At 39.4% G+C, this 19,063-nt stretch overlaps 1 protein-coding gene across 1 annotated transcript in view; it reads right to left on the bottom strand.

Annotated features, from left to right (window-relative positions):
- Nucleotides 1–19,063, bottom strand: part of LOC128638839 (uncharacterized) — a 227,025-nt gene that overhangs the window by 184,812 nt on the left and 23,150 nt on the right. Inside the window, exons 7-8 of the mRNA XM_053690972.1 lie at nucleotides 10,423–10,521; nucleotides 9,276–9,356 (exon numbers count right to left, since the gene is read on the bottom strand). Coding sequence (XP_053546947.1) covers nucleotides 9,276–9,356; nucleotides 10,423–10,521 — 180 coding nt within the window. The remainder of the gene's footprint in view (nucleotides 1–9,275; nucleotides 9,357–10,422; nucleotides 10,522–19,063) is intronic.

Below are 19,063 nucleotides of genomic sequence, written 5' to 3' on the forward strand. Positions count from 1 at the left end.
TTTGATGTCATTCCAATTACTAATCGGAAGCAATACCCAAGCTAGAGGACACGGAATAAATAGGGAGGGAGAATAAGGCAGGCAGACCTAAACAGAAGGCACCACCGCTTGAAGAACTTTTCTCCAAAAGGAAGCCTCAGGCAAAAATATCAAATTTGTAGAATTTTGAAAAAGTATGCAGAGAGGACCAAGTTGTAGCCTTGCAAATCTGTTCCACAGAAGCTTCAATTTTGAAAGCCCAAGAAGAGGATACAGCCCTAGTGGAATGATCTGTAAGTCTCTCAGGAGGCTGCTGTCCAGCATTCTCATAAGCAAAACGAACCATACTTCTCAACCAGAGGGAAAGAGAAGTAGAAGTAGCCTTCTGACGCTTACGCTTTCCAGAGAAATTGAGCTACTGACGGCTGGACAGTAAACTGAAGACAGGCAAGAAGAGATAATCTTTGATTTTTTGACCTCCGACCTCCGTCAGAAAAATCTTCATAGATAGGGAATCTATGATGGTCCCTAAGAAAACCACCCTTGTAGCTGGAACAAGGCAACTCTGTTCCCACGGATGGAAAGTTGAAAAGATGGCGCCTGAACCAAGATGTCATCCAGATAAGGCGCCACCACGATTCCCTGAGACCTGACAACTGCCAAAAGAGCCCTCAGAACTTTTGAAAAATGCTGGGAGCTGTGGCAAGGCCAAACGGAAGAGCTACAAACAAAGTGCTTGTCTAGGAAAGCGAATCTCGGGAATTTGTGATGATCCCTGTGGATGGGAACATGAAGATACGCGTCCTTCAGGTCTATGGTCGTCATGAACTGACCCTCTTGGACCAAAGGTAGAATGGAATTAATGGTTTCCATTTTGAAGGACGGTACCCTGAGAAATTTGTTGAGACACTTCAGGTCTAAAATTGGAAGAAAATAGGCCCGTTCCTTTAGTGGAACTGGAACAATCACTCCAAGGGAGAAAAGGTCTTGAACGCAGTTTAAGAATGCCTCTTTTTTTACCTGGATTGCAGATAATCTTGAGAGGAGAAATCTGCCCCTGGGAGGACAAGTCCTAAAGTCTATTTTGTAACCCTGGGATACTATGTCCACACTCAAGGGTCTGGGACATCGCCTTTCCAAGCTTGTTGAAAAAAGGAAAGTCTGCCCCCCACTTGATCCAGTACCGCACCGGGGCGGACCCTTCAATGCTGACTTAGTCTCAGATGAGGACTTCTTCAATTGTTTCCCCTTGTTCCAAGACCGATTGGGTCTCCAAAAGGACTTGGACTGCTCCGGCTTGGAAGAGGAAGACTTCTGATCTTTGAAGTTACGAAAAGAGTAAAAATTTGAATTTTGATGCCCCTTAAGTCTATACTTCTTGTCTTGAGGTAGAAAGGACCCCTTTCCACCTGTAATCTCAGAAATTATCTCTGCCAGACCAGGACCAAACAGGGTCTTACCCTTGTAGGGTAGCGACAGAAGCTTGGACTTGGAGGTAACATCAGCTGACCAGGATTTCAGCCACAAAGCCCTGTGGGTTAGAACAGTGAAGCGGTCCTTTCTCAACGCATCCCTGAGTCCATACGGTGGGTTTTTTTCTCCAAGAAATTAAACTCATCTGAATTAAACTAATACATTAGAAACAAAGACTTGTTGGCTATCAAAATGGCTTTGGACGAATGGAGGCATTGGTTGGAGGGTACTACTAAGCCTTTCCTGATCCTAACTGATCACATGAACCTTCTCTACCTCCACAGCCAGCCGCCTGAATTCTCGTCAGGCTGGGTGGTCGTTGTATTTTTCCCACTTTCATTATATTCTCTCCTACATTCCCAGTACCAAAAATATCAAAGCTGATGCTCTTTCTAGACAGTTTCAACCAATCAACTCTCTTCTTCAAGAATCTGGAAATATCTTCCATTCTCATGATATAATAGCCCAACTTTCAGTCTCTACTCTGCAAGATTTACGTGCTGCTCAGGGGAATCTTTCTTCTGATTGCAAACCTCCAGCAGGCTTACTTTTTGTTCCTGAGTGCCTCCCCTCTAGACTGTTACTATGGGCCCATGACAACGTTCTTGCTGGACATCCAGGAATCAGCAATACTTCATGAAAACTAAAGCAATATGTCTGGTGGCCCTCTTTAGAAAAAGATGCCAAGGACTATGTTACTGCTTGCACTGTATGTGCGTCCAACAAGACACGTCATCTTACTTCAGGTTTGCTTTATCCTCTGCCCATTCCTCATCAACCTTGGACTCATTTGTCCATGGATTTTATCACTGACCTTCCACTCACAGCCGTCTTCCATTCATCCCCTTTGCGCATTCAGATGAGGTTGTATGCACCTCGCAATAGCTCAGGGATAAGTGGTAAGGGATAACTTTTTTTTTTTTAAGTAATCTGATTTAGACCTCTATAGTCTATACAGGAACGAAAGCCCCCATCCTTTTTTTCCACAAAAAAGAACCCAGCCACAACTGGAGAAGAAGAGGGACTTATGAAGGCTCTAGCCAAAATGTCCTTGATATATTCCTCCATGGTGAGGTTTTCAGGTCTGGAGAGAGGATAGGTCTTGCCACGGGAAAAAGAAGCTCCAGGAAGAAGGTCAATGGGGCAATCAAATGTACGGTGAGGAGGAAGGCGTTCAGTTCAGCCTCTTTCTTGGAAAATACATCAAGGAAGTCCAGATAGGATGTTGGTAAGGAATCAGGTGTTTCCAGGGCAAGTGCTATAGTGACTGGTGGTTTTGCAGGGTTGCGCAAAGAGTTGTGAAAACATGTAGAACCCCAAGAAGTTCACCTTGAGCCCAGGAAAAGGTTGGGTTGTGTAACTGGAGCCAGGAGAGACCCAAGATTATGGGAAATTGAGAAGTCGGAATGAGGTCAAAACTAATTAGTTCGCAGTGGAGTACACAACAGAAAACTGAATGAGTCCAGAACCCAACAGATCACCACTGACAGTGAAGACCTTGACCGAATAACCTTTGGAACAAAGAGGTATCTTGTGAGAGGACACAAAGGTTGAATCAATGAAAACTCCTCCTGCACCGGAATCAATGAGGCCTTGGGAATAGATCTTGCGATCTCCTAGGTGAAGAGTCATGGGCACAAAGAGTTTATTGTTGAAAGAAGAAAATACTATCTGGTTTAACTCATTCCCTCGGACAGGAGTCAAGCCCTGGCTTTTACTGGCCTTGTGGGGCATTTCCTCAATCAGTGACCCTTAAGACCACAGTATAAGCATAGACCAAGTCTCCATCTTCTCAGGCGTTCAGTCTCTGTCAATTTTATGCTTCCAACTTCCATAGGTTCTGCTTGTTCTGGAGAGGAGGAAGAAATGGATACTGGATTGGAGAAATGAGGTGCTAGGCGGAATGAAGTCCGTGATAATGGTTTGGGAGTTCTCTCTTTTTCTTGCTGCCGTTCTCTATACCTAGCATCAAGACTGATACAGAGGTTGATTACGTCTTCTAGGGACTCTGGGAGATCCTGAAACTCAAGTTTGTCCTTAAGACGTTCAGAGAATACCTTACGAAATGCTGCTCTTAGGGCTCTCTGATTCCAAGAGGTCTCAGCAGCTAAAGTGCGGAACTCGATAGCATATTGAGCCACCGAAAGGGCTTCCTAACGCAGGTCTAGCAAGCCGGTCTCAGCAGCAGAGGATCTCCCAGGCTTGTCAAAAAAAGAGGAAAATATGGAAAGGAAAGAATACACATCTTGGAGAATAAGGATCATCTTTTTCCAATAAAGGAGATACCCAGATCAGGGCTTTGCCTTTCATCAAAGATATAAGAAAATTGATCCTAGAAGAAGGTGTAGTAAACAGTGCAGGGCTGTTACGAAAATTAAGGTGGCACTGATTAAGAAAACGACAGTCCTCAGGATAGCCATCATATTCGTCAGGAAGGGGTATCCTGGGGTTGGTGTCCCCTTCAGGGTGGACAGCTGGGATGGTAGAACTGGAGCTGGAAGAAGCATGGTTGGGTTGCATTGAGGTAACCAAAGATTGTAACAAAGCAGAAATTTGGTCCAATTTGTAGTCCATAGATTGTAAATGTGCTGCATGGGATCCCAACAATTGTCCCTGGTGGGTCATGGCCCTGGATAGCTCAGCGGGGTCCATATTATGGCCGTTTGTTCTGTCAGCCGTATAGAATTAGTCCAGGACTAGGCCCAATTGCTAGAGTGAATATTTATCACACACACACACAAGCAAACTGAGAAAAACCCAGGACGTGACCCACTCAGTAAAATGAAAGCAATAATGCAGGAGATAAAGAACAGCGTACTCACAGAAGATGCAGGACCATGGGAAAACTGAATACTGAGAGACAGGCTGATGTAAGCTGGCAAGGCAAATAACAGAATGTCTGAAAGGCTGCAGAGAGAAATCCAAAAGGGGGGTTAAGCAAGGCAGAGATTGGTATCGCTTTAAGGCAGGCAGAGGATAATCTGTAAGAATGATCAGGCAAAGCAGAGGTCAGTATCACTTTAAAGCAGGCAAAGGATAATCCGTGAGAATGGCTAGGCAAGGCAGAGCTTAAAGTCACTTTAGGCAGGTTAAGGGCAATCCGATAGAATGGTCAGGCAAAGCAAAAGGTCAGGATAACTTTAGGCAGGTTGAGAGAAAACTCACTGGATACAGCAAGGAGCCAGGAAGCAGGAAAACAATCCAAAAAACTGGTGCCGAGGCACAGTCCCGTCAGAAATTTAAAGACCCACCTGACGTCATCAGAGCGGGTCAACAGAGAGACCGCGTCACGTTACTAGGCAACGTGATGCTACAGAGGCGATCAGACAGATCCGGGAGCCGCACTGACAGGGCAATGATCGAATCGTGACACTGTGGTATTACCTGAACAGCATCATCCTGAGAGACATTGGGGTCAGAGGGCAACAATTTATCTTTACATTGAACAGTTTTAGCTAAGCATGCAGCACAAAATTGCATAGGCAAAACAATTTGTGCCTCTAGACCTAAGCATTTATCACAAGAAAGAGAGAGTCTTGATCCATGTCCATATTATTCAATAAAAAAATTCCAAAAAATAATTGAAAAAAACCCCCTAAAAAAAATGGTCACTTTAAGAGATTCTTTACCCTCAGAACGTATAACGCTATAAAAAGATAGCATAACAAATTCAAAAGCAGGCCCTCTACACATCAGACATACTGTGGTGCCCTACCTGACCTCCGGTAACAAAGCTAGTAGTGGGAAACGTCACAGGACTCTCCTGCCGATCGAGTGATCACAGGAGATGTTGGAACAAAGAAGGCGCCACTGCGCTTAGAAATCTGAATGCGGAAGAGCGGGTCACATGACAATTTGTCAAGAAACCGCGCAGCTAAAAATAAAAGCGCGCATTTCTGAAAACTGACCGTTTTATTTAAAAGACTGATATCAGCCTTTAACAGTGAGCGGTCTTTCACTTGTCAAACAATCCCACATACCTATTTGAAATAAAAATAATACATGAAATACCCATATTTGAAACACAAATAAAACCATAATAACAATAAGGGTTATACTTTATCTCCATAAAGAAAAGATTAACCCCTTAGCCACATTTGAAAAGTGCCTGCACCCTGCCTATAAATATCCTATACAAAGGATATAACATGTCCCAAATAAAATTTGTAGCTAAATCTTCTTCAGTGCAAGTCTCCAGTAGCTAGAAGATAAAAGCACTTACCTGCAATCCAGCTGTCAGGCAGGACAACAGCTTACGAGGTGTGAAAGGACACATACTCCTCACAAAGACCTGAAGAAAAAGAAAGAACATAGAAACCAACTATGGCTTTCTATGACTAGGGCGGCAATTGTGTTAGGAAACCAAGCAAGGACCACCTCACCACTTCCCAACTGCTTAAAAACCACCACTACTCTTACTCAAGATATTGACGTGGACAAAGCTAAACACAAATCCTTGCTTGCAGGGAAAAGTACCCAGAAAAGGAAATAAATCTTCAGACACTGAACCTCAAATCCTCCATTGACAGAGGCAAAGAGAATGACTGGGGGTTATGGGTAAGGGAAGTGACACTTAACAGCTTTGCTGTGGTGCTCTTTGCCTCCTCCTGCTGGCCAGGAGTGAATATCCCACTAGTAATTGGAATGACGTTGTGGACTCTCCATGTCTTAGGAAAGAAATGTCTATATATGTTCATATACCGTGTAATCTGCTCTAGACATCAAATTTTGTTCCAAGGAGCTAGGACCATCCTGAGCCGAGATATTTAAGGTTTCCTGTAAACATGTGTAAAATTTGTTGTGCACCATAACACAAAGATTCACTCAAAACCCCAAAGAATTGTGTTTTCAATAATACAAAGATGGCCGCCGTGGTTAAACGAAGTAAAATAACATTTAAAATCTGGCGATTTTGCAATGCCAGTACATACAGGTAATCACTCAAAAAAAATTAGGAAAATTAAAAAATTGTCAACCAACTTATGTTGGACCACTTGAGATCTTGACCTAATAGCAAAGACCAATGGAACCTGATATATAATATAAATAAATAAATATTATATATATATATATATATATTTATTTTACTTCTGTTGGTATGTATTTCTTGTAAACATATTTATCTATCGCCAATCTATTAACCTGCCTGTGTGTCTCCCTGTCCATCTTTCCATTCATCTACCTGTTGATCTGCCTAAATCTGTCTATTACAAACCCAAAAAGACACTAGAATTCTTTAAATAATATAACTTTATTCAATGACATAAACATAAATTCTAAAAAAACTTAACAAAACAACAAAAACTATGTACAAAGGATCAGGACATCTATTTTATGCCCAGTTGTTCACCATCCATATGTAGAGCCACACTTGCACAGTCATGATGGGAAAGCATCTGCAGATGGTCCTCCTTGTCACCTGCTAAATCTATAAACAAAAAAAAGTTACCATTTAGATATTTTAAGATTGTACAATGCACAAGACGCATTGTAAGTAATGGTGTAAGCCTTATCTGCTTGTTGGACAATTACAGGCGGTCTTGCTGCAAGCGTAGGGCCCTAGCATCGCCGAGCTTTCCGATGCCTAGACTCATGATCATCTGTTAAAAAAAACAAAAAACCCAGATCATTACTGTGTAATAGCATGCATACCCACACAAAAAAGAGCAGATGATATGTACCTGGGATCCTTGGACTTGCAGCATAAGCAAGATGTGCAGGAGGCCCTGTGAGCACCCGGCGATGACGTCGATGATGTGGCCTGCTCTGCATACCTGAAATAAGAGGAAATTTTTTTTTTTTTTTTTTTTCATAATGTTTGCATTATTCATAAAAAAAATGTAAATGTACACTATATGGCCAAAAGTATGTGTACACCTGACCATCACAGCTATATGAGCTTGTTTTACAGCCCATTACAAAACCATTGGCATTAATTTGGAGTTGCACCCCCTTTGTGTCTATAACAACTGCCACTCTTCTGGGAAGGCTTTCCACAAGATTTTGGAGTGTGTTTGTGGCAATTTGCACCCATTCAGCCACAAAAACATTTGTGAGGTCAAGCAGTGATGGTTGACGAGAAGGTCTAGCTCACAATCTGCATTCTAATTAAAGCCAAAGGTGTTCAATAAGGCTGTGGTCAGGGTTCTGTGCAGGCCACTAGAGTTCTTCCACCCTAAACTTGTCAAACCACATCTTCATTTACCTTGGTTTGTGCACAGGGACACAATCTTCCCCAAACTGTTGCTACAAAGTTAGAAGCACCCAATTGTCTAAAATGTCTTCGTATCCTGTAATTTTAAGATGACCCATCCATGGAACAGTAGGCACTAAGCATATTCTTATGGCATATGCCACACCTAGATGCTTCCATCAGGCTGCCAGATAGTATAGTGTAGTTCATCACTCCACATTTCCACCGCTCCAGAGTCCAGTTGCACATGCTTTACTCCTCTCCAGCCGATGCTTGGCATTGCGTATGTTAAGGTGAGGCTTCTGTACAGCTGCTTGGCCATGGAAATCCATGTTATGAAGCTCCGGACGCACATTCGTGTGCTGATGTTGCTTCCATATGTGGTTTGGGCAGAAAGTTCACAAACTAACTTGAGGTAAAAGTGCAATTTCACATTTAAAGTCATTGAGCTCTTCAGTACTACCCATTGTAATGCAAAGGTTTGTCTATGGAAATTTCATGGCTATGCTCTGGATTTTATGCACCTGTTAGCAATGGGTGTAATTAAAACACCTGAACTCAAAAATCAGTAGTGGTGTCCACATACTTTTGTCCACAAAATAAATAAATAAATATAAATATAAATATAAATATATATATATATATATATATACACACACACACACACGTGTTTTTACACATCAACGTGTAATATGCATTCATATCCATACACATGTGCATCATTAAAAATAAAATAAATCCAAACAATAGCCAAAAGAAACTTGGTAAAGAAAGATATTCCGCACCATCACCAATGCCTCTCCTGATCTCCTGCAGCAGGGGCTGTTGTCTCCGCCAGACATCTGAGAACCTCCGCAAGCAATTGCGTACAGTCCTCCGTACCCCTGACACCCGCTGCATTTTCTCCAACATACGCCTCAATATCCTCATCCTCGAATCTGCCTGGACACCACGGACACCACCTACATGGTATAGAGATAGATAAAAATAGATATATGGATACCTGGATATAGACAGATAAAGTATAAATGTATAGATAATTGTATCCACCTACCTATACTCTCTGGAAAGTGCGAGTCCATGGTGCCAACCAGGATTATTAATTCTGCCTTTGAAAATCTAGGCACTGGTGCCATATTTTCCAGAAAAAAAAAACACTTATTATAAACCGCTTGCTTTCATACATTTTATTAACCAATACAAACATGATAAGACAGAAATTGTGACAATAAAATGCACAAATATATGAAATCACAGCATAAAAATTAAAACATACATATATGAAACTTTTCGCACTGTGGTGTCATTTGGCGTAAATACTTCATACACGAGAACTTGAATCAGGTACAATACACTTCCATATTACGTGAAACACAGGCCAGGTTGATTACCTGCATTTCTTTTTTGATGAAGCAACAAAATATGCAAATGGGCTGACCTTTATGGATGCCTATTGTCGTAAAATATACGCATAGTAACGTGGCAGATCTTTTTAAATCCTGTTAAAACAACTGTTTTTTTTTTTTTTTTTAAACATTGCCTAGAGTTGCTAATAAAGTTTTTCACAAAAGCGGCTTATACGATTTAGGTGCATAGACCTACAATTAATAATACATATATGTTTACTTACTTGTAAGTTTCTTAGGTCTGGTTTCTTCCTCCACATCAGTATCTGGCTCCAATACTATTAGTTCACTGTCCTCTGATATAACTGCAGATAACAGTACCTCAATTAGAATTACACAGTGACAACAACATTAAATTATGCCCGATGACATTTACACATCAGCAACGACTATTATTACAAATAAAGCAAGATATAAAAGAGACTATGGGCTCGATTTATAATGCAACGGCAGACAGGGGTGTACATATGCGCCCCTGTCCGCTGCAGCTCGCCTCTGGCAGAATTTCGCATTGCACAAGAACGCTATTTTGCGCTCTTGTGCAATTCCGCCCCCTGCCTGCGCACAGCCAATCACGCGCGGGCAGGAGCTGTCAATCTCCCCGGGCGGACGAGTGCATTGGTGCTCCTGAGTACCTAGGTATGCTTTTGGGAAAAAAAAAAAAACTTTTCAAAAAAGAATACCAAGACAAAAAAAGTAAGTTAGATAATAGAAGTAAATTGGAAAGTTGTTAAAAATGACACTGTCTGATACATAACAGAAAAAAAATTGCGTTTCATGTCCCTTCAAACTCACAAATTTTCTTTAATTCTATTGTCAAATTTTCTTTGTTATCTTGGTATCCTTTGTTGAATAGCAGGGAGGTAAGCTTAAGAGTGTGCACGCATTTGCATCATTATAATGGCAGCAGTTTTACAAGAATGTTATACATATGTAAGAGCGTGGGCCGCACTATTTCCTGCCACGTAATGCTCCAGGCGTACACACTACCTACCTATGTGTCTCTTTAACAAAGAATGTCACGAGAACTAAGAAAATTTGATAATAAAAGTAAATTGCAAACTATTTAAAAATGATTTGCTTTGTCTGAATCACAGAAGGAACATTTTGGGCTGAATCACAGAAGGAACATTTTGGGCTGAATCACAGAAGGAACATTTTGGGCTGAATCACAGAAGGAACATTTTGGGCTTCATGTCAGTTGAAGGCTGTTACACCTAGAGGTATACATTTACTTACAACAATACACTGGCATACAAAATGACATAAAGATGCCTGCACACTGTATACTCACAGTAGCAGACTATACAATACATATCAGTAACACCTACACCCTAAAATGCAGCCAGTGGCATCATGGCACATACTCACATGTGTCTGTATCTTCATGCATCTCCTGACACTTATCTTCCAAATGGTTCATTACACTTTGGTCTACCATTTCTTGAATGCTTGGTGCACTATTTTCACCTGCGTAAATCAGATGATATGAAGTTAAGTTTTCTGAGATTAAGTATTGACAGCTGGTTTTCAGAAGTTCTTTTTTTTTTTTTAAAATATTTATTTATACATGCCATCAGTGTAACAAATATACATATTGCAGAAAAAAGAGAAACAAAAAATACAGGCCTCACAGGGCCACCTTTTCAGTAGATACCATTAGAAAACACAAAATCTGACATAGTCTACATAGGCCGTACCATCTACCAAACAGGTAACTCTTTTTCACTTTCTTTAGATTTAATACATCAAACATAAACATTGCGGAATCTGCTTTTTACACTTCTGGCATATTTTTTCCTTAACATAAAAGAGTAAGGACAAACAAAACGAAAAAAGAATAAGAGAGAAAAAAAAAAAAAATACCGATGTAACTGATATTAATAATGTTTTTTTCTTATATTATAAAAATCTATATGCCCAGTCTAGTAACAAACAAAATCAAGAGAAATTTTGGTCTCAAATAAAAATTCCTCAAGTGGCAGATGATTCTCTTGAAAGCTTGAATTCCCCCATTTCGTTGAAGGAGATAGGGGATGCAATTGATAGAACTAAAGTAAATAAAGCTGCTGGGTCCGATGCACTCCCCGCAGAATTCTATAAGATCTTAGCGGATGAGATTAAGCCTACCTTGGAAAAACTTTTTAATACCTATTTTATGGGTGGTAGCCCACTTTCAGAATATTTTGCGTCTGCTAATATCTCTCTTATACCAAAAAAAGATAAAGATCCTGAAGATATGGCCTCTTATAGACCGATCTCAGTACTAAATATAGATTATAAGATTTTAACTTCTATCTTAGCTACTAGACTAATGAAATGTCTTGATAAAATTATACATCAAGATCAAACGGGATTCTTGGTTGCTAGAAACTCATCGAAAAATATTCGGAAAATTATCACCCTTATAGATTATATTTGGAATTTAAATAAAGATATTAGTAAACAATTTAAACATGATATTGCGCTTTTAACATTGGATGCTGTTAAAGCATTCGACTCTATAGAATGGAATTATTTATTTCAGACGTTGGAGAGATTTGGTTTTAAAAACCAATTCCTCCAATTTGTACGTAACATATCAATCTCCTATCTTCTGATAAATGATACTCTTACTTCCGGTATAAGATTGCAAAAAGGCACCAGACAAGGATGTCCCCTCTAGCCCCTACTTTTTAATTTAGCACTTGAACCTCTTGCGATCTGGCTAAGGGAGGTGATGGAAGGGGTCAATCTTGGTAAAATCTCTCTGAAAACCCTAATGTATGCTGACGATTTGTTAATCTTTCTATATAATACATCCAACTCTATTCCTATAATTTTGGACTCTTTAAATCTCTTTAGCTCTTTCTCCGGTTATAAGGTGAATTTTCAGAAAAGTGAAGTGATGTGGATTTCCAAACATAATATTAGGAGAACTAATATTCCGTTTAAAGAAGTTGAGATATTAAGATATCTAGGGATTTTCTTGCATAGAATCCCAGACAAATGGTACCATCTTAATTTCAAGCCTTTATTACAGAAAATCGAATCTGATTTGAAGTTGTGGGCTGCTCTACCTCTATCACTATCAGCCAAGGTTAATGTTATCAAGACAATTATTTTTCCCCGCTTACTTTTTCCGTTACAGAATCTACCTTTATTTTTTACCAAAACGGATCTACGGAAATTAAATGCAAAATTCTCTCAGTTTATCTGGCAAGATAAGAAAAAGCCACGAATTGCTTTGGAAAAACTGATGTATTCCCGTGAAGCAGCTGGCTTAGCTCTACCAAACATTAAGTTTTATAACATTGCTGCCCTAGGAAAAATTGCAGTAGACTGGCTGGCAGAAACAAATTGGTTCTCATCTAAAGAAATTGAAAGCTTTATTATATATCCATTTTCTCTTAAAGCCTTATTACATATATCCATAAAATAATTAGATAATAATATTAAGAGTTTAATCTCAATTAAAAATATAATTGCTGCTTGGCAAATTCTGTGTTCGGTAATCGGTATAGAGCATTCGTTTTCTGAATATTTACCGATATTGGGCAATCCTGAATTTTCGCCCGGGATTAATCAAAAAATATTTAGAAGTTGGTCCAATAAGGGGCTTAAAGCGGTCCACCAACTTTTTACAGCTGATGGACAAATAGAAGAGTTTGATCATTTGAGAGGCCAATTTAATCTACCAAGTAATAATTTGTATTCCTATTTTCAAATCCTTCATTTTATAAAATCTAAGAAATGGAACGGCATTGAGGCAGTTGCATGGTCTGAGTTAAGAGCTAGTATTACTATTTCTAGAATTAAACCCCCTTCCATTTCACTATTATACAGTATTATGTTGTCTAAACAAAGCGACTCCTGGTTGGAAAACCTTAGCTCAAAATGGAGTGTAGCAACTCCGGGAATTGACCGAGATAAAATAAAAGCCAGTTTTAATTTAATCAATAAACTTCATATACCAATAAGCTGGAAAGAGAGTCATATGAAGATAATCCATAATTCTTATTACACACCTCAGAGATTGGCCAAAATATACCTTAAGCAAAGCTTCCCCTGTCCACGATGTTGCCACATAAATGCTGACAGTTTACATATGTTTGTATATTGTCCTAGAGTGTATCAGTTCTGGAAAAAGGTAGCGTTTTGGTTTAATACTTTGTATGGAACCAATATTTGTTTTGATCCTGACACTATTTTATTTTTTGATCAGTCTACCTGGGAGTCTTCGCCATATAGTAAAAGTGTAAATGTAATCATTCTCCTTGTCAGATATCTTATATTAAAGAACTGGAAAGCTAAAAAGATGCCGCGCTTCTCGGTATTCGTGAAAGGAATTCAAATGCATATAATCTTTGAATCTTTCCACCTGAGAGAAGCTAGGGAAAGAGAAGTTAGGAAGTTTTTAGTAAGATGGCTACCGATTATTAAGTCATATCCAGAAGGAGCTCAAAAAGGGATCTTATATTAATTTTTTAGTTCAGATAGCTTTTCTGATCTAGTTCTTCTGGGTGATTTCCCGGCGGAATGGATTAGGGGTTATAGAGACTCATAACACTATAGCCCGGAATTGATTCAACTAAGATACTGATGAGAGAGGTGGGGGAGTATGCGTTTGTTTTTTTTTGGTTTTCAGAAGTTCAATGTTGTTACTCTTATACACCATAATTGCTCAAAAGCATTTATCAAATCATCTGTTAATTAAAAAAAAAAAAAAAAAAACACACAACACAACACACACAAGAATAAATGCATTTTGTAATCATGTATTTATAACAATCCATAGCTGCATACTGAAAGCTCATCTGTCCCCACCATCGTATTTAGGATTTGTGCTGCCATAGGCACTTAAAATTCTGTTGCCCTCTACCCTCTGAGCCTTGGCATTTCCAAAGTAAAACGTTCACCAGGGCTTTAAAAAAAAACGTGTGTACACACAGTCACAGACACATCTATCTATTACGGCAATATATTTAAAAAACAGATTTTTTGAAACAATACTTCCCCAAACACAATACTGAATGTTGAAAGCCAACACAACTGTAAGCTCCATGGGAACTCTTTCTTATTATACCCCCTAGAATGTAAACTTGGAGGGCAGAACCGGCCAGCAAAGGAAATGGCCGCACACTAAGTGAGCTCCGTGAACCGGGTCCCCACAAAGAGCATAAACGGAGGACCATCTCCCCCAAAACAACTCCGAAGTGCGGATGTGCACTTAGGAGACATGTGAGCACAGGATTAGTCTACTGGAGAGCAGAAACTACTAACCGAAGCACCAGAGGACATCGTTGAGGCCTACAGTACGGTCAGCAACTTTAACACGCAAGTGACACCTGCAGCCACCTGGAAAGCGAGTCTCGAGTGACCCTTTTCCAACTACTCACAGACTGATGCAAAATTTCAGCGAGTTGCAGAGACACAGGGGAACAGGGTGAGTTTAACCCACGCACATGGGACAATAAAAATACAGGCCGCAAATGCACACTGAATATGCTTTACAGCAATCTCCCTATACCTCACGGGGGAGCACACTAAAATATGATATAAAAAAGGGAGATAACTATATATGATAGATAATGGGATAGAATACAACATATTTCCTCGCCAAAAAGACCTGAACGCACTTCACTATACTTCCTCAACAACTGATTATCTAAACAGCAAAGGGGAAAAACAAAAGCGCCATTTCTACCCTTCATGCTATGCAGCATCCATAACTTTGCATAGCGATTTTGGGAGGACTATCTGACCTCACATACATCTTTTAAAAGCTGCACAAAAGTATCTGACAGAGCGCTACCATAACCCTAAAAAAGGGAACTATAACTACTTGTGGGGATACTAAAAAATAGCCACTAAGAAATCTATTATACTCAAACTTTACCCCCTGCGTTTCTCCTTGTTAGTGCACATCATTATAACCTCACATCTCTCTTTTATACAAAGAAAAAGTGGGCCGCTGAAAGGATCTTTTCAGGAACTGTACACAGGTATCCATCTCATCATGTCTCCAAAAAGACTCACTAAGGCTGATAAGCTCATGAAATCCTTACCAAGTTCGACCCCCATAAGAGATTCCTTCTTCAAACTTACAGAATCTAAAGTTAACAACACAAGCACAAATCCACCAAGATCCTCATCCTCTACATCACAACCAGAAGAAGATAATGAGGAACCTGTCCAGATAACGAAAACACTTCTGCAATCTCTGCTGTCAAAAAGTGACTTCACATCTTTAATAATGCAAGTGCGTTCATGCATAAAAGAGGAAATTGCTAGCTTTCGCAAAGAAATTACAGAACTGGGTAATAAAGTGAACTTTATTGAAGAGGAAGTGGAGGCTAACCAAAATGAGATATCAACCATGCAACAGATGCTAAAAGGCCAAGAATCTGCAATCATGCAACTACATGACAAACTCAAGGATTTTGAAAATAGGGAATGTATTTGCAATTTAAGATTAAGAGGCATCCCAGAAACAGTTACAGTTTCTCTACCCACATATTTAACAGAATTGTTCTCATTCCTCAAAGGAGCAGAGTTTGAACCACCAATATCCCTGGATAGAGCTTATAGAGCTTTACGACCCAAGCCATCTGAAAATGAAAATCCGAGAGATGTCATCATTCTTTTTAAGGATTATAAACAAAAAGAAGAAGTGTTGCAACACTCAAGAAAGCACAAAATAATCAGATTCCAAGAGAAATCTATACCGCGTACACTGATAAGACGAAAAGAATTCCAGTTTCTGACTGCACATCTCAGATCCAAATCTGTAGCCTACAGATGGGGATTTCCATGCTCTATTATAGTAGTGCGAGATGGGCAAAGAGTAACGTGCAAAGATGCAGAAGATTTTTGTAACAGCCTCCAACTGGATCCCCCACTGGATAGACCCCCATCATCGATTCAAACCACTTCAAGTTTGGACATTCCCAAGCCACAAAGAGAAAAATGGCAGTATGTTCCACAAACCTCAGAGATCTCTCCCTGCCTGACACTCTCCAAGACTGCGACGTGAAGACCTCAGCAAACTGGGTTCACCTTTTGCTATGATGGTATGGAGAGTAATCTCATGATCATGGACTCTCAAGGACATAACCCACACCAAGAAAGATACGTTGTGGAACAGGTTCTATGTATTTATTCATATTGTTGTTATGTTATTATAATGTTACCCAATTGAAAAAATGTACACTAATTATAACATATCTCTTTGCTACAATGCCCCCCTTTTGGGATATATTAGAGGCCCTATGAGGTCATGCATCATCACATGAGCAACTAGAGATCTGCCCTACCACTTCCAAGTAAGGGGTTTTCCCAATGTTTATCTGTTATTTTATTTGTTCTTTTATTTGTTAGTTCAATCATCATGTTATTTTTATGCCTTCCAAAAAGGTATATTTTGTTCAAATTATGTTAATATTGTTGTTGTTGTTATTTTATTGCTCACTTTTTACTACTGACATACATGAAAGGGTGCACAGGGTCGCAGACACAATATTGACTCATGGGCCAGGGAACCTCTGTTTTAGATACTATAACCACCACTTTGACACATACAATGGATGGCACCAACCCACAACTAGTCTCCTTCCTAACACAGAATGTTAAGGGGTTTAATTCCCCATCAAAGTGCTCTAGGGCAATGCAAGACTATAAACACGGTAAACATGATATAGTTGTTCCAAGAGACACATTTTAAGAAATCCTCCATACCAAAATACTTTTCACCCCAGTACCCAACCCATTACCACAGCTGTCACCCAACTAAAAAGATAAATGGGGTCAGTATTTTAATTCACTGTTCTATCCCCTTTCAATTAATAAAGATAGATATGGATAGAAAAGGCCGTTATCTAGGAGAAATGGGCCTCTTATATGGTAAACCTATTTCTATTATCAATATTTATGCACCGAATTCCTCCCAGAACACCTTTTTCTGTTCTATTACCAACTCGATCATCCAATTCCAAACGGGCACATTATTAGTAGCTGGAGATTTTAATATCCCATTAGACACCCTTTTGGATAGTTCCAACCAAACTATAAAATTGAGAGGTAAACTCTATAAAAGAATATGGCAAGACTTTGACCTACTAACCTTACATGATACATGGCGGCAACTTAACCCGACTAAGAGAGACTATACCTTCTTTTCCAACCCCAACAAATCATATTTACGTTTGGACTATATTTTAGTAGACCATGTATTATCATTTTTACATTCTTCCTGTTTAATGCCCACTACTTGGTCCGACCACTCAGCAGTACACAACACATTTAAATGGCCTTCCAAATCCTTCAAACCATTCCAATGGAAACTTGACGATACCCTGCTAGTAGACCCCCAAGTCCAACAACAAATAACTAAAATGTATAACCAATTATTTTCAGGAAAATGATTCTCCAGATATCTCTTTAAGTACAAAATGGGAGGCTCACAAGTGAGTAATAAGGGGAGAAATCATCAAAATCAAAGCACATAAGTCCAGAATAGCTAGACAACAACAACAACAACACCTAATACAGCTAATTAGCCAATTGGACCAGCTTCACAAACTTAACCCTCTAGATGACTCCATATTACAAAATCTGATTCAACACAGACATGAATTGAACACCCTATTAGACATTAAAGCACAAAAAAAAACTCCTTCCTAAAACAAAAATTCCACACAGGCGGCAACAAGCCAGGCAAACTCCTCGCTAGGGCTCTTAAGAAAAAGTAAAATGCGAACTATGTACAACACTTAACCCAACCAAATGGATCTCGGGAAGAAGACTCCCTATCAATGAGAAAAATCTTTAGACAATACTTTGCCAACGTATACAACCTGTTCCCTGATCGAGACATGGAAAACCATAAAACTAATTGTCAGGAGTATCTTGACATGTTACATGTCCCTCAGATTACTCCAGACATGGAGGAAAATCTTATTAGACCAATAGAACCAGATGAGCTCAAAGAGGCCATCAAATCGCTATCTCCTGGGAAAAGTCCAGGACCAGATGACTTTTCTGGAACATACTATAAAACCTTCAAAGATTTACTTAGTCCATACCTACTAGCACTATTCCAGAATATAGACTCTGACAACCCAATTCCGGCCAGCATGCTAGAAGCACATATAAGTGTCCTCCCAAAGCCAGGTAAAATCCCAGACCAACCAGCTCATTTGAGGCCCAATTCATTGTTGAATGTAGACTTAAAATTATACTCAAAAATACTTGCCAATAGACTTAATCCTATATTGCCCAACATCATACTTCAAGACCAGTCAGGATTTGTACGGTGAAGAGAGGTTAGGGACAACACTCTCAAAAGCTTACATCTAATCCATCACATTAACAAGAATCAGTCCTCCTACTGACGGATGCCGAAAAGGCCTTTGACAGGTTGGACTGGACTTTTCTATCTCTCACGCTACAGAAATTTGGACTCCCGGATAAATTCCTTGCAAAAATCTTTGCCCTATATGACCAACCATCAGCCAAAATCCGAATAAATGGCACCCTCTCTGACCCCTTTCCTATTCTAAATGGAACAAGACAAGGTTGTCCCCTTTCCCATTTACTCTTTGTTCTCTCCATAGAAGATTATATATATATATATATATATATATATATATATATTAGACAACATCCCCATATTTATGGAATCACCTTAGCATCAAAATCTTATAAACTAGCCTAGTTCGCCGACAATCTACTCTTATTCTTATCAAGCCCAATGATCTATCTACCACCCACCATGGAAGCTTTAGATTTATATGGGAAGCTTTCCAATTACCCTATCAACTTCAATAAATCGAAATTATTATCTTTACAATTAACCCAAAAAGACAAAACGCAACTCTCTCAAACAACTCCCTTTATAATCACCACACTCACATTAAAATACTTAGGCATTCATTTAACATCTGACCTTTCCCAATTATTTAAACTAAATTATGAAAAATCTATTCATGAGTTTCACCAACTTGCCAACGAATGGCTCCTTAAGCCAATTTCA

Source organism: Bombina bombina, chromosome 8 (genome assembly GCF_027579735.1).
Source record: "Bombina bombina isolate aBomBom1 chromosome 8, aBomBom1.pri, whole genome shotgun sequence".
NCBI lineage: Eukaryota > Metazoa > Chordata > Amphibia > Anura > Bombinatoridae > Bombina > Bombina bombina.